Source organism: Chanodichthys erythropterus, chromosome 22 (assembly GCF_024489055.1).
Source record: "Chanodichthys erythropterus isolate Z2021 chromosome 22, ASM2448905v1, whole genome shotgun sequence".
In the NCBI taxonomy this organism is placed as follows: domain Eukaryota; kingdom Metazoa; phylum Chordata; class Actinopteri; order Cypriniformes; family Xenocyprididae; genus Chanodichthys; species Chanodichthys erythropterus.
In genome coordinates, this window is record NC_090242.1 from 20,656,836 (window position 1) to 20,681,968 (window position 25,133).

The window sequence follows — 25,133 nt, forward strand, 5'->3', positions numbered from 1 at the left end:
TCACTGGATTAAGGATGGCATTTTGGCCACCTTCCCACTTAAAGCCATTTTTTCCCCCTTTTCCTACGTAATGGCCCTATTGGTTGGTTTTGAGCAGAGCCTGATTTATGACATGACCGAGGCTCTTTGAAGCAAAACTGCCGCGCTGACATTTCCTGCTTCAGGTGTGAGGTTTAACTAACTAAACTATTCCACCTGGAAGGAACGGAATACGCCACTCTTCTCACGAACACAAAGATGCAGGGCAGCCAGAGGGCAGCGGGCGACCCGAGTATAGAGCCCTCACCTGCTCGCATTTGTAATCTTACTCAACTTTCAGCCTCTGACATTTTAGCAATGTTTTATCTTTCCTTTTTCTGCTGGCAGGTATGGGATCGTGTGTTCAGTGCACTCACCAGCGATGTTGACAGAGGAGATGAAAGCAGCGAGTACGGCCAGGGTCTCGGCCGTGCAGCTAGGGAGATATCCACCACCCATGAGGGAGAGGCCACCAACAGCAGTCAAACCTAAAAAAAAAAAAACACGGCATCCATGTTTTAAATATGTCTTTAGTAACTTTCTGGGCATTTGAAAGTGTTAATAATCTTGCTGTCAATGCAGGCCTCACTGAGCCATCGGATTTTATCAAAAATATCTTTATTTGTTTCCGAAGATGAACATGAGGGTGAGTAATTAATGACAGAATTTTCATTTTTGGGTGAACTAACCCTTTAATGTATTTTTTTAAAATACATAAGTATTTAAATTAGTTTTAATTATATTTTAAATATTTTTAACTTTAAAGTAAAAATGTTTTCTAAAATATTATTGGGTGCTGAGAACACCTACTACACTATAATGAACTATTAGCGACAAGTTGATTGCAAAAATTAGCATTTTATCAGAATACACCATTCATTTTGAAAGGCTAAAATAAATGGATTAAATAAATAATCAAATAAACAAAAACAAATAAATCATTTCGTTGGGTGCTGATAACAGCTACTTCACAACAATGAAATTAATGACATGTTGACAGCAAAAAATATAATTCCATCAGGATACATCACTAACACTGAATGGCAATAATTATTGAAAATATGCCAGATTTCATGGAATTTGCATTTGTTTCCAGATTTGCTTCTCAATTGTGACTATTTAAAGGATTAGTCCACTTTTAAATAAACTTTTTCTGATAATTTACTTACCCCCGTGTCATCCAAGATGTTCATGTCATCTAAGATGTCTGTCAAAAAGAAAGGTTTTTGATGAAAACATTCAAGGATTATTCTCCTTATAGTGGACTTCAATGGCCTCCAAACGGTTGAAGGTCAAAATTACAGTTTCAGTGCAAAGGGCTTTAAACGATACCAGACAAGGAATAAGGGTCTTATCTTGAGAAACGATCAGTCATTTTTGAAAAAAAAAAAATACAACTGTATATTCTTTATAAACCCAAAATATCGCCTTGAATGACTTTCGCTTTCTGCATTCTTCAAAAAGCTTATGCTGTATATCCTACGCCTTTCCTATTCTACTTACGAAACGAATGGAGTTTCGTTTTTTCGTTTTTTTCAGTTTCGTTTTTTTCCATAAGTAGAATAGGGAAGGCGTAGGACATACAGTGCAAGTGTTTTGAAGACCCTTATTCCTCGTCTGGTATCGTTTAAAGCCCTTTGAAGCTGCACTGAAACTGTAATTTTGACCTTCTACTGGAGGCCATTGAAGTCCATTATAAGGAGAATAATCCTGGAATATTTTCATCAAAATCCTTCATTTCTTTTCAACTGACGAAAGAAAGACATGAACATCTTGGATGACATGGGGGTGAGTAAATTATCAGGAAAAGTGGACTAATCCTTTAAAGTGAGAAAAACAAGACAACTGTCCGAGTCATTTTCCCCTTCCACTAGAAGAATTCTTACATCATAAGCTTGACACTGGCACAGCACTCAAAACAAGCTGTTTGTAACTCATTCTGATTGGGAATTAACGAGGACAACGCTGGCATCCCAGAGGGAAATCTGATAACCATCACCTCTTTAATCGTTTTCAAATGCTTCTGCGGCTTCGAATCGACTGACCAAACCTGAGGTGGCCCTGTTAGTTAGCGGTATCTTAAGTCAATGAAGTGTGTAACTGTTGGTAAGCATTTCCTCTCACTTTGTAATTCTGCAGTAACAATTGATCACAGACCAGCTTGCAGGCCAAGAGCACGCTACAACAACACTGCAGGAAACGCAACAGACGATTTGTAAACCTACACAGGCACGAACCGCCACACACGTACCCAGACATGCAGAGGTCTGGATATCTGTAAAATAAAACTCTTGGATGAAAATGAAAGATGTCGGAGCTTGCTTAAAATCCACAAACTGCTGCTGTTCTGACGGCTAGATAATATTTCCGACTTTCTGTGATCACGGAGGATAAAGCGGTGAGGTATTTGGAAAGAAAGCTTGTTTTAAGCAAATGACACATATATTAAGTCATGGTCACATCAGCAAAATGGACCCAAAACCAATATCTAATAGACTACGTTTGTCCGTAAAGATTCCTTGGATCAGGCGAAATCAAGAGATGTGGAGTCATTCTGATTCACCAGTTTCAAGTAGATTAAAGAACGAGAGATGAACTATTCCACCGGGAGCAAAAGAGTAACTTTATGCTTCTGGAAAAGTTCTCCCACACTTTCAATGAGAATGAGAAATTCCACATTAGTGGCTTAACGTCTCGGTCACTTTTGTGAAAGCTTCATTACTTTTGGCACTGAAATAAGCAAATTCCAACTCGCTCACGTTTCCAAGCCTGTGAAAGACAGTCCAACAAGTGTCAAATATGTAACGCCTCACACGCAAATAAGACAAAGATAAGCAAGAGACTGTCTCTACAAGACTAATAAACTAATTCACAGGAAGTGTGCAGCAGGTTGAGGGAAACTAATTGCTTCGGATGATTCCCCACACTCTCGATGTGAAGTTTATAGCTTTCTTGACATAAAGGACTCTTTCATGCAGACCACCAAGGACTTGTTAAAAACAATGAAACGTTTCCTGGTTTCTCAGCCCGCTGAGAGAAATGAATAAAAGCTTAATGAAGCACAGAAGCATCCTTGATCTGCCTGGCTGATGATAATGTCTAGACTAATGAAGAGCCGAACTCACCACCTAACGGGTGGGCTATGTCGGTTCATCACAGGCGCTAACTCAAGGGAGGGAAAAAAATAAATAAATTAGGTGATATTTTCTGCCCATTAAAGCAAGTAGGTAATTCACATCCACTTGAGAGCTCCCTGTAGCTAAAGGACAAACACAGATTAAGAAAATGGAATGCTTTGACCTGTGCTTGAGAGAAATTTCACCTTTAATTTGCCTCAGAGTACTTCTCACAACTAATATAATTTTTTTTATTATATATATATATATATATAAAAAAAACCAATATATATATATATATATATATATATATATATATATATATATATATATATATATATATATATATATTTTTTTTTTTTTTTTTTTTTTAAGTACATAATTTAAAAAAATAAATACATACATAGAATTATATGGCAAAGAGAAAAACATTTAATTTAGCAATAATTTAGCAATTACTGAGCAAATTATATACTAAAAGATATATATGCTTTATTTACTAACTTACCAGAAATGGCATTTGTGACGGACATAAGTGGGGAGTGAAGAGCAGGAGTGACGCCCCAAACAGTGTGGTATCCCACGATTCCTGCCAGGCCAAAGGTTGTAACCATCTGGGTGAAAGCAGCATTGGGAGCTGCCAGCCCAAGGCCGATCGCTGAAGCCAGACCTAAGTAGAAATAACAAGACATGTAAAGAATTTTTTTTGTTTGTTTTTCAGTAAGAATGTAAGTTTTGGTCATTTTCATTGCTTGACTATTAAAATAGACAAATAAGCCAGCAATGTGTCCTGTTTATACATCCCATAATCCTCTCAAAATGGCATTATTACTGTGGGTCATGTACACTTGACACCTCAACTCTAATAGTGGGTATGGCTAAAATTGTGTAAAACTGAATACACCATTTAAAATGTTCAACTTTTTAGTTTGTAAGTTGGCAAAAAAATAAAATAAATAAATAATTATTATATTATATTATATATTATGTTATATTATATTATATATTAGTGTTTAATAAATAAATGAATAAATACTAAAATAAAATGCAAAAAAAAAAATTATACCTGTATTTTATTATATATAAGCTTTCTTATTTATAAATAATGAAGTGTGTTATTTTTAATATTTAATAATTCCACTGGAGTGTGTTATTGATGATAATAATAATAAATGTTTAGTAGTTATAAATAAATCATTCATATAAAATTATTAATAATAATAATAATAATAATAATAATAATAATAATAATAATAATACTGTTTAATTGTAATATTAATATTATTGTCATTATTATTGTTATATTATTATTACACTGGTATTATTGGTATTGCCAACTGTATTTTGGGATGACCAGCCACTGGCCATGCTGGTAAGAAAACCTCTTCACCACAACAGACATACAAAGCGGAAGGGCAGAACCAACAGCATCACCATTTTATCATCCCAGTTTCCTGGCATTGAGATGCCAGAATGGACCAAGGTGATGTGGAAAATAAAACAGCTTGTGCTGCAATTAGGTGACCAATCACAATTTCAAAAAGGCAGTGATTTTGGCCTTTCCGAGCAAGTCAGGAGTCCCTGTAACTAAGCTCATACAGATACAGCAAACCATGAAAGGGCAGGAAGATCTCATTTGCATGTTTGTTTATCAGCCGGTGTTTATTTACGTGCGAGTTGTATTTGTGGCTTGAGTGAGGAAGTGAGCGCTTTGATGTGAAGCCAACGTTGCCTCTCCACACACAAGTGTTCCTCAGGCGTCTGCAACCAATAGAATTCATTTGTGTGCCATTTGGTTTAGCAAGGCTTTGGAGTCTAATCACATCTTGGGACAAAGCGGGCAAACAAGGGAGCTGCTATTTTTGGAATTTCTAAGCAATGCAGATTGCTGAAGTAGATAAAAGGAAGAAAGTAAAAATCGGATTAATCTCAAAAGCAATAAAGGGGGGCTTTTTAAACGTTCACGACAGCCTTATTAACATAGTTCAGTGTCAGAGACCACCAATGTCTCTTCCTCTTAAAATGCATGGGGAGCCGCTTTCATATTAACCCCGGGGGACCCGCAGAGATCCGGTGGGAAGAGGGAGGCCGAGAGGGCAGCCCGGACTGTGATTTACCTCCGCTGTAAAGCCCAGCCGTGGTGAGGGTGGCTCTGAAGGGTGAGATGGCAGCTGCCCTTTCCTTCTCCAGCTCCTGGACAGACTTGTGTTTTGTAGGCGCTGCTACTGGGATGTTGTTAGGTGGTGGTGCAGGGAAAAGCACTTTTCCATCCTGCAGACAGACAGACAGAGTGAAAGCCAGAACTCAAAAAATACCACCACAACTTTGAAAGCTAAATAAGCGCCAGAGTGATATTGAGTCATAAATTTTAAACTGCACACATCCTTGAGCTCAGGGGAGTCAAACTCATTTTAAGTCAATGTTCAGATTGGATAAAACGTCATCTTGTGTGGGCCAAATTTTTGTGTTTTTAAACCTTAGTGTATCCATGGAGAGTGAATGCACAACACAAGTCAATAATCAACTTTGATGCTTATTTCACCAATATTATGACAAAGAAAAACAAAAATCACCCTTTACATCACATACATGGAAAATAGATGATGATATTATTATTGTAACAATTTACAATAAGGTTTCATCAGTTAATGTTAGTTAATGCATTAACTAACATAAAAGAATAATAAATATTTTAAAGGTGCCCTAGAATTAAAAATTGAATTTATCTTGGCATAGTTGAATAACAAGAGTTCAGTACATGGAAAATACATACAGTGAGTCTCAAACACCATTGTTTCCTCCTTCTTATATAAATCTCATTTGTTTAAAAGACCTCAGAAGAACAGGCGAATCTCAACATAACACCTACTGTTACGTAACAGTCGGGGTTTATGCCCCCAATATTTGCAATATATCAATATATTTGCAATAGCGAAAAATGGCAGATGGAGCAATAATAACTGACATGATCCATGATAACATGATATTTGTAAACTGTCTTTCTAAATGTTTCGTTAGCATGTTGCTAATGTACTGTTAAATGTGGTTAAAGTTACCATTGTTTCTTACTGTATTCACTAGACAAGAGCCGTCGTTATTTTCATTATTAAACACTTGCAGTCTGTATAATTCATAAACACAACTTCATTCTTTATAAATCTCTCCAACAGTGTGTAATGTTAGCTTTAGCCACGGAGCACTATCAAACTCGTTCAGAATCAAATGTAAACATCCAAATAAATACCATACTTACGCGATTAGACATGTTATATTAACTGTGTGAACTTTGTATATGCTGTTTAAGGCAGTCGCGAGCTTGGGGCCGCAACCTATATATCGATGCATAGTTAATGATGCCCCAAAATAGGCAGATAAAAAAATGAATAAAAAAAAAATCTATGGGGTATTTTGAGCTGAAACTTCACAGACATATTCAGGGGACACCTTAGACTTATATTACATCTTGTAAAAAAAAACTTTCAATGGCACCTTTAAACAAAATGTCTATTGTTAAATGTTAAGGTTATTTAGGATAGGTTAATACAACTGTTCATTGTTAGTTCACATTTGCTCAAGACCTTTAAATAATATTAACAGATACAACTTTTAATTTTAATAATGTATTAAATTTTAAAATTAACATTAAGATTATAAACTGCTGCAAGTTAACGATTTATTGTAAAGTGTTTTTTTTTATTACGTAATTCACTTTTTTAACTGTTAAGATTTTTTCCTTATACCTGTGACTGTCCATGTCAAACCTCAAAGTGGAAAAATATACTTTTCCCCTGGGACAGTTGAGGCACCAACAGATCCAATTTCAGCTGAAACATGTAATTTTGCTGGAGGTTTGAGAGTCAGATGTTGCGTGTAATTGAAAGAAAGGTTCTACCAATTTAAGGTGCGACTTGCAGCATGCAACACAAAATAAAGGGTTTATCTCTCCTCCTGTAGCTAAGAACATTGTGGGGAAAAAAAGGTTTACCTTCATAACTACTGAACCTCGGATGACGTGGTCCATTGTGCCGTAATCAAAGTCGTTTTTGACATCAAAGTAAAAAACTTCCTTGTCCGGGCTGATGGCACGGATGAGTTTGATGATGTTGTTAGAGTATAATGTGCTGGCCTGAGTCGGGAGGCGACTGGGAAGATCAGTATAGCCAACGTGGATAACACCCTAGAGGAAAGTACACAAGTACATTTTATGAAATAAGTCAAACAAACATGTGAATATTCTGTAGATTAAGAAAAATAACAGTAAAAACAGAAATATTGTAAAATATCATTACCATTTAAAATAACTGTTTAATTTAAATATATTTTAAAATGCAATTTATTCCTGTAATGACATTGTGCTGCGTTCACACCATGTCATAATTACCATAATTTCGAGATGACAACAAGTGATGTTTTACTCTGAGCCGACTCTAATTGTGTTTAAGTGCTATAATCGGGTCCCCGGTGCATCTACCTGCCCAGAAAATGTGAAAAAGGACACCCAGTAACTTTGTTTTGGCAAGCATTTCTCTGTGAGCATGTGAAAAAATTAGCCTCTCAGATTTCGCTATCCTTGTGACGTAGGAAGGGGATCTTATTATAATATTCCTGGTGCTTAATCTGCATGTTTCCATCCACGGCGCCGCCATTTTGTTTTCGCAAGTGAAACCGGTGTACCAGTTCTAAGGCTATGGCAAAAGTTTGAGCTGCACAGAACACTATTTAGAGTCTCGTTAGCCTGGATAGCCTACAAGTTGACCCTGGCAAGCTCGATTGCTAAAAAAGAAGCGTTTCTATCAGAGCAATATTTTGGAAAAATATTAGACCATTCACAGCATTTGATAGCAATCATAAAAGTTAGCCCGGTGTGTAGGACTTTGTTTGGCAAACAGGTACGCTATGTATAGTGGCCGTCCATTTGGGTTTTGCATAAAAGATTAATCAACTCCACAGCAACTACATAAATTTATCCACTAACCATTCAGAAACATCCGGTTGCATTCTAAAAGTTGTAACTTCTTCCTGAGTCTCTCCATCAGTGTCTGAGTCCGGTTTAAACAATGTAAGGCTGAACACGGTTACTGACAACCGTCATTTTGGCTGCGTGAGATTCTCCAGATTTGTCATGGTTGAGCAACTGAAGCATGAGCTGTTAAAGCTCCGCCCTCCTTTGGAAAGCAGGCAGGGAACAGCAGCTCATTTGCATTTAAAGAGACACACAAAAACGGCATGTTTTTGCTCACACCCAAACGGGGGGAAATTTGACAAGCTATAATAATATTAATTTAATATTAATATTAATATTATTTTTAGCTGAAACTGCACAGACACTTTCTGGGGACACCAGAGAGTCTTATTACATCTTGTAAAAATGGGCATAATATGTACCCTTTAATCTGCAGTGGTCATGTGGTACAAGTCGGAGGTCTCTGAAAATTCACAGTTTACAAAAGACCAACATTATTAATTTAATGCATCCTTGCTGAATAAAACTAATAATTTCTTTAAAAAAACCAACAAAAAAAAAACCCTCAATCTTACGGACTCCAAATGGTAGTGTACCTGAACCTTCCTGACAAACACATGAAGCTCATGTACGTTGCAGTTGTAGTGTACTCACTTTGTGAACAGACAGTTCTCCAGGAACCGTGGTCTCGATGTTGCCCCCAGCCTCTGCGGCCAGATCCACCACCACTGAACCGTCTTTCATGGTCTCCACCATTTCCTTAGTAATCAGCACAGGGGCCTTCCGACCTGCATAATAATTTCAGCACAGTGAGACTAGTAAACCAAAACCATGACTGATATGCATTTAATAAGACTCCTCTGATGTGCGTTTTATACATGCAACCTAATATACTGATAAGCTGCTTTGCGGCTTGTTGGTTTTAAAAGAAAAACGCTATTCCGATAAAAGTGGAACAGATTGCATGCGTTTTACCAATCTGAGCGTGCTAAAAACTGCCAGGTATGCAGTTTGTTTAAGAATTAAGTTCTAAAAGACCAACCGGTGGCTCTATAGCTTAAGGGATGGAAATAAAATAACATTGGAGTGACACCAGGAGTGTGCATGAGCATGTAAAAGTCACAGGAACTGACTTTGAGTGCCAGCGGTACTGAACAAGCAACACAGAGTGGAAAGAACTCTCTGCCAACCTAAAGTAAGAGCAACCCAAAGCAACGCTTATGACACTTTGTAAACATTCTCTGTTATGGACATGGCCTGATTTTTAATAGCTTTCAGTCATGGAGATTAGGACAACACATGCTTCAAATGAACACAAAGCACATCTGCAGCCACAGAGCTGTTAAATTGGCAATTGTGCTGTATATAATTAGCTATGCCGGTTAATCCGTTTCTCTTTTCAAATGCCAATGATATTCATGTGCGTATTAAGCCTAAGGATCTTCAGATAAGCCAGGATCACAGTTAAAGGAATAGTAAAAATGAAAACTTAAAATTGACATTATTTACTCTCATTTCATTCCAATCAATGTGTCATTATTTTTTCCATGAACAACAACAAAAAAAATTTACGATTTTTTCCCCCCATAGAATGATAGCTCATCGTGATCAGGGACAGACAAGCTCCAAGAAAGCTCTATAAATGCACCAAAAGTATTTGAGAGCCACAGTACATTGAAGGTAATGGTTAAATAATGACTTTCATACAGCTTCAGAAGACTTATAATATAGCAAATATAGAATCATATGGACTATTTTATGGTGCTTTTTGGGCCTTTGGAGCTTGACAGTCTGTGCATTTCACAGAAAAAAAAAATTATAATGACATAAGGGGTAAGTAAATAAAGAGAATCCATTTCTGTATGAACTATTCCTTTTAAAGTCAAATGATGGAAAAATAAGAGCATAAGCAAACAAGATCACCTATGATCTGCAATACTACATACCATAGAGGGCATGTTATGGAAAAAAAGGAGATGGGAAGGGAATGAATGTTGCAGGTGTGCGTACCAGGGATAAGTGCAGTAGTGATAATGATGTCAACATCCAAACACTGCTTGGCAAACAGCTTCATCTCTGCCTCGACGAACTCCTTGGACATCTCTTTAGCGTAACCGCCCTGGCCTTCTCCTGACTCCTTCACATCCACCTCTAAGGGCTCGGCACCCAGGGATTTAAACTGCTCCAGTGCAGCAGCTCTGAAAGAAAAGGACAAGACTCCATGACTAATACAACACTGCCACCGAGAGGAGACTTGCTGGAACTGAAGCTGATGGAACTTTGTGGAATCAAGTAATTCTATAGAATTCTACAAATTTAATGGAATTCATGGATTTTACCACCATGAAATAGAAATTGACAATTCTTATTGTATATTTTTTTTTATTTGTGCCCTCGTAATATATTATTAGAATAACTTCCCTTCACTGTTATAGCTCTTTTCTTTAATTTACTGGCACGAGTCAAACTCTGAGACATCGTTGCCATAACGCGTTGCCATTGGTTGTGTCCTGCTTCAGATTTGACTGACAGATTGGCATTCCGTTACTGCGAGTTTCATGCTTTAATAAATTGAATATACTTGAAGGATTACTACAAAGGATTGGGGGCACAAAAAAAAAAAAAAAAAACTTGATCAGGACCCCTTTTTTTTCCCCCCAAAGCACAGAAACAATAAATACACTGAGCTTGGCTCTAAAGCTGTAAGATCACAATAAAGCTTTTTAAAATATGCACATTTCAAAGCATTTTAGCAGGATTAGCAGTAACATCACACTTTTCACACTTTTCTCTTTTTTTTTTCACTTTTTAAATAAGAAAAATATAACTGTAAAATAAGTCAGCACATTTAAAGGGGTGGTTCATTGTGATTTCACTCTTTTAACTTTAGTTAGTGTATAATGTTGCTGCTTGAGCATAAACACTATCCGCAAAGTCACAGCGCTGAAAGTTCAATGCAAATATTGTCTTTTAAAGTTATGGCAGTTTAATGCCTACAAAAACGACCAGTTTGGACTACAGTGAGCTTCTTCCCTGGTTGGTGACATCATAAACCCTGCAATTAACAAACTTTGCCCCTTGCCCAACACGCAACAAGGTGGGTGAGGCCATGTCGCGCAGCATTATGGAAGCGGAAGAGTTGTCTACACCAGACGTGTGCGACATGATGCATCGCAAGATAATAGAACCCATTATAATCAGTGATACTGTCTACACTGGATGTGGCGCTGAAGACAGCTTCCAGAATCTACATGAGTTCAATGCTGGATTTGCACAAAGGCTATTACTGAAAGAAGCAGTTCCCACTTTAAAAGCAAAAGCTGCTGTTTATGGGCCCCTAACTGTAAGTACGTTTTATTGTTTGTACATGTCTTTTAAATGTATAGTTCTGTTGCTATTTGGTTGCGTCAAAGACGTAAACAAAGACCAACACAGTTTGGCTTCGCTAACCAGTTAGCTAAATTCTATTGCATACTTCAACAAACACCAACAAACTTCTATGTTCATAGACAAACAGTTGTTCATGCTATAAATTAATAACAAAAAGCAGTAACATTTACAAGTGACAGCATATCTAAACACTTTGACACAAGTACAATTGGAAATAATTACCATTCAAAAATATCCTTTAAAAACCGTGCTTTCAGAGGTTCTGCTTGACCCTCTTCATCATTACTGCTATCTGGGTCTGATTCGGGCTCAATTTGATACGGCAAAAGACGCCATTATTTACATTTTTGACAGAAGCACGTGTAACAACTAATGGTAAGGGGTGTGGAGTTTCTGGACACTTCAGCGAATCATAATACACTGGGCCAGCTAACCAATCTCAGCACATTGTGTATTTCGGAGGGAGTGATATCATAGAACCAGGAAGTCAAACTGGCCGTTCATATGACAATGGAAACAGCGGTGTAGAATAAAAGAAAAAATATATGAAAAATATGTTTAAAAAAAAAAAAAAAAAATCAACACAATCAAGCCTAGAAGAAAAAAAAAAAAAAAAGTGAACCACCAGTTTAATGTGTTGTGTAGATTCTAGTAAAACTTTATTTCTATATTATAGCACCACCTAATGTTTGATGGATGACTGTGCATGTTTCATTTCAGGTAAGATAAAAATAAAACATTTTTTGAATCAAAAATAGTGATATTGTGAAATATTATTATTAACAAAGTTTTCTATTTTAATATATTTTTCAAATGTAATTCATTCCTGTGGCAGCAAAGCTGAATTTTCAGCATCCACTACTCCAGTCTTCAGTGTCACATGATCTTCAAAAATCATTCTAACATGCTGATTTGGTGTTTAAGAAACATTCCTTATTATTATAAATGTTGAAAACAGTTGTGCTGCTTAATATTTTTGAAAAAAAGTGATACATTTTTTCAGGATTATTTGACGAATAAAAAGTTAAAAAGAATAGCATTTGAAGCATTTTGTAATTAAGTAAAATTCTTTACTGTCACTTTTAAGCTATTTAATGGACCCTTGCTGAATAAAAGTATTAAATTTTACCCCCCCAAAAAAATGCAAGTAACTAAGTTATGACTTTTTACCTGGTGTCAAAACCCCTGACTATGGCACCCATAGCACGGGCTGAGCCAGCAGCAGCCAAACCAGCCACTCCACCTCCGATGATCAACACCTGCCAATAAGAACAGCCTTTTTAAAAAAAAATTCAAACTATGAAATAAACAGAAAAATCTAATTTGGGAAAGTATGAACAGTACTAATATCTTCATCCAAGAATTAATGTGAGAAATGTACAGCAATGAATCAAGCAAACTCAAAATAAGCACTCAGGACGTGTGAGCAGTTATGCCAGCACATACCTTAGCAGGAGGAACCTTCCCCGCGGCTGTGATCTGACCCGTGAAGAAGCGGCCAAAGTTGTTGGCTGCCAGTACCACGGCTTTATAGCTGCCAAAAAGAAAAAAAGAAAAAAAAAGCAGCACATCAGTCATGGCCACTGATGAAGCAGGAATCAAGACATATATATATATATATAAATAAAACATTGCAGGAAACTTGTAATACAGAATTTATTATATATATATATATATATATATATATATATATATATATATATATATATATATATATATATATATATATATATATATATATATATATATATATATATATATATATAAATTCTGTATTACAAGTTTCCTGCAATGTTATACCTAAATATGCAAATGAGGGACATCTAATTAAAAATGCAGTAATTTTCAGACATTTCCAGCACAAAAATCTTATATTGGATTAAGCCAGATTCAAAATTATTGTTTAAAATGTAAAGGTCTAAAGGTTTACAGAGAGGATTTTGGAACTTTTTGTTTTAAATCACTCCATAAAATACGGTCAGGAAAAAAAAAAAAAATTGGTGGAGAGAAAATAAACGAAATTGGCAAAAGACCGAGACCCGGGAAACAAACTCAGTCTCAAGAGGCGAAGTTGCACTATATGTCGGAGCGTGCCCACAAGGCTACTGGCTCCGACATTATTATATAACACTGTAAATAAATAAATAAATAAATATAAAATAAAAAAATGAATTAAAGCTGTCAATTACTGAAATTAAAACATTCATGCAAATACAAAATGCTTTCCATCATTATACAAATTAGGCAGCTAGTCTTTTGTGTTTTTGGTTTTAGATGGCCTTACCCAGCAATGTTGGCCATGGAGCTGAGGGCATCATAACCCTGAGCGATAGTAACACGGGGCACCTGGTCCATGGCCAGGACGGTGGCTTTGCGCTGGGACAACAGGTCCATCAGCTCAGGGTTCTGAGCGGGATAGATGAAACTGACAAGGGTGGATCCTTCACTCATGAGGTCAGCCTCATGAACTCCCAGAGCAGAGTTCAACATCGGGGCACGCACCTGTGGCAAAAAGGTGGAGAGATCACAGCATCCACATGGCAAAAATGACGTCAACTCAGTGGTGACCACTGAGTGCACAAGACCTTATTTCACATGGTGGTGTGCACGGCCTTTTTAGTAACTTTGCATGAGGCTCAGCTTCAGAAGATGCACAACTTTGAGGTGATTCTGGCCAAATAGATATGTCTGTACCAGCACACAGTTTGTGCTTGCCCAAATTAATTGCTTTAATTTACAAAATTAACCTACAATAGCAGAAATTTCAGGTTCCAGGTTTTATAAAAATGTTCAGGAAATTAAAATGTTTAATGAAATTAGAAAATATGGTCACACTTTGGTATGGGGAACACATTCAATATTAACTACAACTTCAGCCCCAATAAACTCTTAATTTACTTCTTATAAATAGTTAGCTAAGGTAGTTGTAGCGTTTAAGTTTAGGTTTGGAGTAGGATTTAGGGATGTAGAATATGGTGTTGTGGAAATTTTTATTTTTCATATGCTTTTTACCTGTACTCTTGTGAAATATGATGCTTATGGAACATGGTATGATGTTGGTTTAAGTGGTCATGTTTAACATAGTGTTAACATAGATGTTAGAAATAGAAAGAGCAAGATATGGTATGGGGACATGCAAGATGTATGTTAAAAAGATGTCTGTGCTAACAATGTGTGGAAAGTTACAGCCACTAAGAGATGTTCCAAATATGGTAAAAGGACAGAGGCTTCGGCCTTGGAGGTTAGAGATATAAAAGTGAGGGGAAGCTTTCGTTCTTTGTCTTACACTCTGCAGCTACTTGTGTTTCTGTATGACCTGTCTGACCTTTCTTGCAAGAAATAAAAGCTTTAAAAGACAATTGGACGTGTTTGTCTCTTATGCAGTTGAGTGTCAGGATGTGATTCCATGGATGTGCCTTTTGGACCCGAGAGCGGACGGTGACTGATCATCCTGGACTTAATAGTAGTCTCAGCCCTACCCCAAATAGATTAAGGGATGAGGGGCCGACCGCCAGGGTCCAGAGGGGGACACCACTGAAATCAGAAAACGAACCCAGGTGGCTACACGACTCTCTGGTAAGAGATAAATTTACATTTTATGGGGAATTAAGACTAAGTGTGATTTGGTAAAAATTTGAAAGATTAGGAAACAGGAAAAATTGAAAAAAAAATTGTTATTTAAGTGATTTAAATATGAGTTTATGTGGGTAAAATAAGTTTTTGAATAGAAAAAAGGGAAAAAAAAGTGGAATTTATGATCTGGTAAATAAGTAATTAGGAACCGGGACGAACCATTTTGATGGCTCTGGCAGGCTATGTGGTCGCGGTCCGGAGGGTTTTGTGGGATTGAGATCGACTGCAGTAGTCAGTAACGGTCAGTAACGGTAAACATTTGAATTGTGGTGTACAGAGAGACAGTCTGTGGAAGCTGGGGGGTCCACAGAAGCAGATTGCACGAGGCTGCATAACACAATTTAAATAACCAAAAAGCAGGGCGATCAAGACGTCCCCAAAACTGATCGCGAGTGCAGTAACAGCGTTTGTCTAAGCGTTTAAATCTGCAAGTAGCCCGTGCGGCCTTGGGTCAAAAAGGTCGTGGAGCAGTTGCTCAAGCTTGTCCGGTTGGGGCAGTCAATCGGATCTGGTGGAGACGTCCGCAGATTATTAGGTGTGCGCCAAAGAGTTAAAATCCACAGGAGCCGGGAGAGTCAAAATGGGGAATCCCAGAGCAAGCTTGCAAAAAGTGAAGTGATTGGGGGTGTTGTAAAATATGATGTACCAGTGTTTTATCAAATGAGAAAATTGTATGGCCAAAGCTGCATGTTATATATAGAAAAGTTAGTTAAGTATTATGATTTTCCAGAAGAGGGAATGTTGAGTTGTCATAAGACTTAAGGTCGTAAGGGAATGAGTGGAAGAGAACTGCGATTTGGGGATGTTGTGTTTGTGTGAGAGCGGTGTGTGTGAAATCTAAGCAGACAATAGATTGTAGACTAGACAAAGCAGACAGAAGGGAAAGAAGGTGAATGCAGAAAGAATTGGCATGTAGGGATACAAAAAAGAATTGGCATGTGAAGAAGTTCGATGTGAATGTAACTTACAAAAAAGTTTTGTTTGTTTATTCATCCATTAAATGGATGCATAACATTAGATGTCTAGAGAACTACAATTTATATAAGAATGGTTGAAGGAGGAAGCAGCTACAGTATAAGGCTGTCAGTCCAACCTAGTAGTAGAAATATGGGTAAAATAATATTGTGGTTCTGCAATACATTAGAAACCACATTGATAAATATGTTTTGCATCTGCAAACTATTTGATAGTGAGATAAGTGGCTATGATGAAGGGAAATATAGCAGGAATGTTTCACTGTGGAAAACAGTTGAACAGTCTCAAGTATGTGACGAGCGCATCGCTATCACAATGTAAAATGACTAAAATGATTTTGGACCTTTAATGTCTAAATGTTTGGTTTTTGATGGTCAAAAGTTAATTGGCAAAAATGAGACTACCAGTTGTATCAGAGACTCAACCTGACTGGAAATTTGTAACCTCTAATTTCCATGATGTGTGAGTAAAAGATAAATATAAACAGTTGTTTATTTGGAAATGAATGTCATTTCTGGCAAAGTCTTAAGCTGGGGCAAAGTCAAAAGACAGTAGATAAAGTTTGATGTTAAAAGTTATAAAAGGCAGTGGACCAGTCCTGAAATCCTCAGTCTCTCATTCAAAGTCAGCTAAATGCTGCTATCTGAGCTTGTGTCTTAAGAGATAACAAGCTATTTATAGTGAAGCACAGTGTCTCAGCTGAAAATCATGGACACAGAGATGTTAAAAGGAATGATTGCCATGAAGAGGGAAATTAACTGTTAAATTTGTTAAAGGAAAACTCAATGAGTGTAAAGAGGTCTTTAAATTAGTAATATAGACCTTGAAGGACAGAAGTGACTATAATTCCAAGGCAATGGTGGTGTTAAAGATGAAGATTTTGCAGATTCAAGAGAAAGTTAAGAGCATTCAGCATTTAAACTAAAGATACCCTCAAAAATGGCAACTGGCATAACATATTTTAGATGGTGATAATGTTTTCTTAATTTGAAAGTTAAAAACATTTACATTTGACTAAGAGTATGTATAGTAATTTGATGTTAAATTCAGTCTAAGTTACAGTCTTGAGACGCTGCTGAATTGATTATTTGTGCAGTAAGAGAGAGAGACGGCTGGGGTAGAGGCAAGGATACTCTGTCTGTCTGTTATCAGTCTGCTAAAGTTTAAACAAAACAAAGCAATGAGACTAGAACCAAAACAACCCAGCTGACTTTTGTGAAAAATAATTATATTGAACAGATATGCTTTGAGTCTGAATAAAAGATCATGTAAAAAACTAAAAAGTAAAGATCTACAGAAAAAAATGGGAAGTTTAAAGATATGTTTTTAGATTTAACACCAAAAGTAACTTTGAAAGTGAGCAGTTTATAGTCATGTGTGTCTAGTGTGAGTGAGTGTGAGAGTGACTGGACTTTATGTGTTGTATGTGTTAGTTTGGGGAAAATCCATAGAGAGTGTGTGTGTCATTAGCTAGTGTGAATGAGTGTTTTATCGTTACAGATGGGTTAAGTGAAACGAGAAATTTGGAGAAGCAGATATTTTGATTGAATCTGATGAAAAGATGATACAGAACATGGGACAAGCTTTAAGTGTATTGTTTATCCAGCTTTGTCTACTAATGGTAATTATGATTACTTTTATCATTTATGATGTTGATTTGAATTACTCTCTGGATCAGTAAGTTTAAGTATTTATGGAAAATTGGAATTGTGAAATTGAAGATTGCCGTCCATGGGTTAAAACCCTTTGTCTAAATTTAACTTGGGGTCTGAATTTTAAACATTGTCAGCTATGTGTGATCACAATGATAAATGTAAAATGTAGAACTGACAGCAGAGAAACAGTGACACACTGGCAGTAAGCAAAATTATCCAGAGAGCCCAGTAACCTTCACAGAACAAAGGATGACGAGAAGGAACATTATTTGACTATCCTTGATCAAGTCTGTACACCATGACTTGACCTACTAGATAAATCATTTGATGACTGTGAGGACGTGTTGTTTGTAGATGGCTCTGTCTTCAGAGACAAAACAACAGGCTGGAATAGCGAAGGATAAGTTGTGACCATGGAATGTGAAGTGTTGGTTTCAGGGATACTGTCCTCTATTTGGTATAAGCAGATGAGTTTTGACCCTAACTGGAAGGGGTAGACTAACTAAAAGAATTGTAATACCAATTGAAATACAGAGTAAAGAAAAATCATTGCACAGTAATCATTTGTGCTTCAGAAGTACACCCAACATTGGCTGAGGTACCTGCTAAATTTTGGGCTAAACAAAAGAATAAAGTGGTCCTGTTTGTCAGAGAGTGCGTTGAAATTACAGACTGGGCTGAAAAGAGTAACAATGTGAGTTACAGTAAGAAGTTAGGAGCTTTTATGACAGAATACAAGGGAGAAGTCAAGGTGGAAAGAATTGTGACTATCTACACAGGTGCCCATTGTTAGGTTGGGGTGGTAGACGATCTTTGGGGTGCTGTGGTTTGAATTTCTCGTTGTGCCCAAACTAAAAAAAAAAAGTTTGTTTCCTTAGGAAGTGCTGGAGCAGACACATGAGATTGTGTGTAATCGGTTATCTGAAAATAACCTTGATTTTTCTAACTCTTCACAGAGCATGTTCAGAGACAGAGAAACAATTCTGGTTGCAGAATTGAAGATGGAGTTTAGTTTAGTGTTGATGGCAAATGTTTAGAGAAACAGGTCTCCAACCACTATGATCAATTAATGACGAACAATGTATCAAAAAGGGGGGTGGTAACTAACGAATGTATGGCTGAAAATATGACTGAAAATTACACTCTGCAGCTACTTGTGTTTCTGTATGACCTGTCTGACCTTTCTTGCAAGAAATAAAAGCTATAAAGACAATTGGACATGTTTGTCGGAGTTGATTTTTTGCCACAACAATGGTCATGCAGAGTAAGGCATTAATACAGTATGTGTTTTATAAGTACTAATAAACAGCCAATATGCAAGCTAATAAGCAACAAATATGTGTCCTCCAAACTGACCAACAGACTAATCAGTTTATACACTTGTATAATTTTTTTTTTTTATATATATATATATATATATTTTTTTTTTTTAAATATTATATATAAAAAAAAAATTAAAAAAAGTTAGCGTCCCCGAGAGAGATGAACAGATTAAATCTGATCTTATTATAGCCCTATGTACTTTTTATATAACGAGTAAATACATTAAAAAAAAGGTTTACACTTTGTTTTATTACAGCTGTTGTTATAATGACTTTTGAATCAATAAAAAAATATTTTAGAGCCCAAAAAAATAGACACACAGCACATGACAACAACACCACTATTCAATTACTTTGGAGTTTACTGCACTACTGTTGACAGCCCATTCTGAGTCCTGCCAAAGTACAAGTCTTGAGTGCCTTACTTCTCACTGCTGCTTCCTGATGGTTTAGAGGACAATTACTCTGAGTCGCCCCCCCCCCGTCAATTTTAAAGTATAGTACAACGGCGAGCACGTCAAGTATAAACACCTGCGCACGCAATCAGCAGAGGCTTGCATTGCGGAGACAGGCGGAAGTATAAACAAGGCTTGTGTTAATGAAGACTCTGTTAAGAATGAAAAATACCTTAAGCAGAACATCAGATGAAAAGACATCTTTGACGTCCTTGATGGTGGCTCCTGCCTTTGTATACATGTCATCGGAGAACTTGGCAGATTCCCCAGCACCAGACTCCACCACCACATTAAAGCCCTGCTTGATGAGAGCTTCCACTCCGGCTGGAGAGATGGCCACTCGACGCTCATTCTGAAAGATTTCCTTAGGAACACCGACAGTCAGCTGTTTGTATGGAATGCCTGCAGAAAATAACAGAATTACAGAATCAAGCAGAGCCTGGAGAGGAACGCATTTCTAAGTGCACATGTCAAATGCAAAAGTTGAACAGGTGGGCCCTGCACCGGTAGCACTAATGAATCTTAAAATTGTATTTATAACACAATTACGTGAAAAAAAACTATTTTATAATTTTTTTAGTTAAATTTTTTTTACAATATTTACCTTATATTATAATGTAAAACAAATTATTTTTTTATTTTATTATTTGTATTTAAAATACAATATTATTAATTATTATTATTATTATTATTATAATAATAATAATAATAATAATAATACATTTTATTTTATATTACTTTATATACTATAAACATTTACATATGTAGAATAAATACATTTAGATTTATTTATTCATTTAGAATACAAAAACAATACATTTTATTTTATATTATTTTCTATACTATAAAATATTTACATTGTAATATAATGTAAAAAATATATTTTATTATTTGTATTTAGAAAACAACTACAATAATACATTTTATTTTATATTACTTTATACATTATACAAATATTATGTAAAACAAATAGTACATTTTATTTTGTTACTTTATATACTATAAAAAATGACACTTTTTCAAATAAAAAATAATAAATATTTTTATATTATATACACTAAAAATTACTAAAATGATTTTTTTTTTTTTTTTTTTTTAAAGTACAACAGCTTAAGTCATCTACCAATATTGTGATCCTTTGAATTTTTTAATTGTTCATCTTTATCAGCCAACCTCAGATAAAAATTACATTACAACTTTAGAGAAACCAACACCTCAGAAACAAAATAACGCTCATGGCCAATATAATCTCTCGAGAATATTTCTAAGTCAAAGAGAGGTCAAAGAGTAAAGCTGTACAATAAAGATAAGCACCATATACAGGGGCAGACACAACTGGTGAAGCAGTTTATAAAGGGTGGTAAAAAAGAAACGTGTAAAACCTTTGAGACCTTTGTGATAGACTGGAGGTCCATGCAGTCTCTGTGAGACTTGTGGATTTACAACTGCGTGCATTTTTACAGTAAGACTTAAAGAAAAATAAGAAAAATAAGTTTTTCAAAAATATAATTCAAGCAGTAAAACAGAGCATAACTGGGTTTTGGCATGTGTAATAAAGTAAATCAAGTTGATTTTTTATGCACAGCTTCATTTTATGCGTTTTGGTCTGTAAAAGATGTGCAAACAACATATGGTCTAGACAGGCTGAATATGCATCAAGAAGTCATCCAAGTCATGTCCTGCTACTGGTAGCAGGAGGTCGCTTGTGGAAAATTCCACCACAGGCCTGATCTATAGATAACAACAACATGAGCCCACGTGAATCACAGACTTGAGCTGCCTGGAGGTGGTTAAACTGGGCCACAGACCGCAAAGACAACTCAAAAAGTATTTGGACTCTTCAGCCATATGTAAAATTTATGAATGCCACTGCATTGGGTATCAAACAACAAACCAAGTGTCATTTATTATTACAAAAATTACATTAAGTTGTTGACTGTGACTATTCTTTTGCTACCTTGGAAATTTGTTCTTCTAGTGTGATATCTTATGATCAAAAGCAATTCAATTCTGTATGGCATAAGTATCTACATGTGTTTGAGGACTTTGTCACCAAGGTCAAGTTTTACATGGGGTTAGATTTTTATAAAAAAAAAAAAAAAAAATGGATGCATTAAACTGCCCAAAAGTGACAGTAAAGACATTTATTATGATTTCTATTTGAAATAAATGTTGTTCTTTTCTGCACCGATAATAAGAAATATTTAAGCAGCAAATCAGAATGATTTCTAAAAGATCATGTGACACTGAAGACTGCAGTAATGGCAGCTGAAAACTCAGATTTGCCATCACAGGAATAACTTTCATTTTAAAATTAACTTATTTTAATAATATATTAAATATATTAGCTATTTTGATAACATTATTGTAAAGCGTTATTGTTATTTCAATTAATAACATATACATTACAATATTTCACATTACAGTTTGTACTGTATTTTTGATCAAATAAATGTAGCCATAGTTAGAATAATACTTTTTTTTTTTATCATACCGACATAGACACTCTTGAACAGTACTATAAATAAATAAATAAATAAAAAGAAAATAATTAAAAGATTAGTTCACTTTTAAATAAGCTTTTCCTGATAATTTACTCACCCCCATGTCATCCAAGATGTTCAGGTCTTTCTTTCGTCAGTCGAAAAGAATTTAAGGTTTTTGATGAAAACATTCCAGGATTTTTCAATGGAGCCCAAACGGTTGAAGGTCAAAATTACAGTTTCAGTGCAAAGGGCTTTAAACTATACCAATCACGGAATAAGGGTCTTATCTAGTGAAACGATCTGTCATTTTCCTAAAAATACAACTGTATATGCTTTATAAACACAAAATATCGCCTTGAACGTACTTCCGGTTTCAGCATTCTTCAAAACGCTTACACTGTATGTCCTACGCCTTCCCTATTCTACTTACGAAAAAAAAACTACACTGGCACCGTGTTCGTTCCGTAAGTAGAATAGGGAAGGCGTAGGACATACAGTGTAAGCGTTTTGAAGATTGCGGAAACCGGAAGTACGTTCAAGACGATATTTTGTGTTTATAAAGCATATATAGTTGTATTTTTTTAGAAAATGACCGATGGTTTCTCTAGATAAGACCCTTATTCCTCGTCTGGTGTCGTTTAAAGCCCTTTTCAGCTGCACTGAAACTGCCATTTTGACCTTCAACCGTCTGGAGGCCACTGAAGTCCACTATAAGGAGAATAATCCTGGAATATTTTTATCAAAAACCTTAATTTCTTTTCGACTGATGAAAGAAAGACATGAACATCTTGGATGACATGGGGGTGAGTAAATTATCAGGAAAAGTTTATTTAAAAGTGGACTAATCCTTTAAGTAGTTTTTAAATATTTTTGTAAATGGAAACAAAGTGAATATCTGAGGCCCACAAACTTCTTATGGCAGTCACCATAGACATGTGTTACTTTTCCCAGTAGGCATACTCCTGCACAAGCTGTGTCAGTCCCGTTTCCTCAGCTGATACAGTGCCAGAAATAACCTGCCCCAGCTGTCATTACCATTCTTCCCCCTTTCAAAAAAAATGTCTGCCATTAATGGCTGGTCCAAACACGTGTTGTATCCAAGCAGCCAGCACGCTACACAGGTCACTTACAGTACACTCATTCATATCCTGGGACCTTCAACGCAGATAATAGAGGCAGAACAACCAGGGCAGGGACACAGTGACCTTGAAGGTCACTGCATACATGCATTGACTGCTACAGAAATATTAGTAGAAGGGTAAGAAGTTTGGGAATGTCTCATTTGCTTTTGTCATACTTTAAAACAACATCTGAGGTAAAACAAATTATGTTTATACATAAGCATAAGTGAACCATATTCAAGGTCTTTCAGTCAACTCGTTCATTAATGTTTACTGAGGGAAAAATCAAATGTCTGAAACAGAACGTGTTTTATAACAATTTAATATTCCAGTAAGGTTACCTGGACTAGCGAGACGACTGAGGGCTTGATGGGTCCTAAAAAAACGCACACATGGTGTCTTCACCGTCCGAACATTATGCAGCTTAGCACAGGCCAGCCCGGAGAACAGGGGGCTGGAACAGCTGGTGGCTACCACACGCAGAAGACTCGCCATCGGAGACACAAGGAGGAGCCGTGCAGTTGGAATAACCCTCCTCCTACATGTGAGGGAGAGTGAGAGGAGGAAAAAAAGTTAGCCTGATGACATATCCCACAATGCTCCACTTTGCCCCAGTAACAGCAGCTCAGCTGTTTACCCACCTCCAAGGTGACACACATATGCTCACAATTCACACAAGTGAGTGACTGGGCATATTAAGTCACTGTGTTCTCACACATTCATAAAGTAAATATCTTACAAATACTACAGAGTGTATTACATTCTTTAAAGGAAATAAAACAATCAAAATATACATATACATATATATATATATATATATGTACACAATACTGTTCGAAAGTCTTTTTTAAGGAAATTAAATATTTTATTCAGCAAGGATGCATTAAACTGGTCAAAAGTGACGGTAATTTATAATGTAACAATGTTGTTCTTTTGAACTTTCGATTCATCAACTAAAACCTGGAATAAAATGCATCATAGTTCCTAAATAATATTAAGCAGCACAATAGTTTCAACAATGAAAACATTTTTTGAGCAGCAAATCAGCATGCATTATATATATAAATATAAAAATTCTCCTATTACCTACGGCACAAAAATGGTCTACTACATGTGACAAAAAAATAAAGTGTGATTTTGAACAGTATTTTTATTTATTGAAATCAATTTTAATTACATAGCATACTATTAAATTTAATACATACTAATATTATGCATTATTATGCATTGTAAATTATGCGAAATTACAGCATTTAAATGGTTCTCCTTTTCCTATGTTCTCCTTGCTGTTATATAGTGTCTCTCTCAGTGAATGGGACACAGATTTTAATAGTAAAATGTATATAATGAATAATATACGTGTCAAATAATGTTCTTAGTCTTTTCTTCCTGTGGGGGAGACTACAATAATTTACGATGAATTAAATGGAAATCAAATTAAATACAATTTATTGTGTAGCCAAAATACCAATAAAGCCCAAAAGAAAAAGCGAAATTAAAACTTATAACTTTTAATTATAAACAAGCCCGAAATACACTGGGACTCTTATTTTGAAATGTCTGTACTATTGCAGGCTGATCCTTCAGATTCTTACAAGCGTATAAAACATTTTATATAAAAGGCCATAAAGACGACATTGTAATAATTCATCAACTTGAGTTCATTAGCAATTGCTTGGCATAAATCTGCGCTTATCATTGATTGAGATTCACTTTGAAGCAGTTTTGCGCGAGCATGTAGAGCCCCCTTGTGACTTTGCAACATGCAGCGCACGTGGGAACGTTAGAGGGAGTCAACTGTTCTGATGCACACATAACGAACAGGTACAAAACGACTAGTTAATCGAACACGAATGGTTTCATTATTTTGGGCGGATGTAAAAGTATAAGAGGATAAAAATAATAAAAGCAAAAATGTGTCTCTAAATATACTTGGGCGGCCGTTATTATACCTGGGCGGCCCGCCCAAGTAAAGTCAATGGGTCTCATTCATGAAAAT

At 36.0% G+C, this 25,133-nt stretch overlaps 1 protein-coding gene across 1 annotated transcript in view; it reads right to left on the reverse strand.

The window, feature by feature from the left end:
- The window catches only part of nnt (nicotinamide nucleotide transhydrogenase), a 47,655-nt gene that overhangs the window by 20,299 nt on the left and 2,223 nt on the right, over positions 1-25,133 (reverse strand). The window contains exons 2-12 of the mRNA XM_067375228.1: positions 23,476-23,672; positions 19,700-19,929; positions 13,772-13,989; positions 12,934-13,021; positions 12,658-12,746; positions 10,108-10,295; positions 8,752-8,885; positions 7,120-7,311; positions 5,252-5,405; positions 3,643-3,804; positions 396-506 (exon numbers count right to left, since the gene is read on the reverse strand). Of these exons, the coding sequence (XP_067231329.1) occupies positions 396-506; positions 3,643-3,804; positions 5,252-5,405; positions 7,120-7,311; positions 8,752-8,885; positions 10,108-10,295; positions 12,658-12,746; positions 12,934-13,021; positions 13,772-13,989; positions 19,700-19,929; positions 23,476-23,629 (1,720 nt within the window). The 5' untranslated portion in view covers positions 23,630-23,672. The remainder of the gene's footprint in view (positions 1-395; positions 507-3,642; positions 3,805-5,251; positions 5,406-7,119; positions 7,312-8,751; positions 8,886-10,107; positions 10,296-12,657; positions 12,747-12,933; positions 13,022-13,771; positions 13,990-19,699; positions 19,930-23,475; positions 23,673-25,133) is intronic.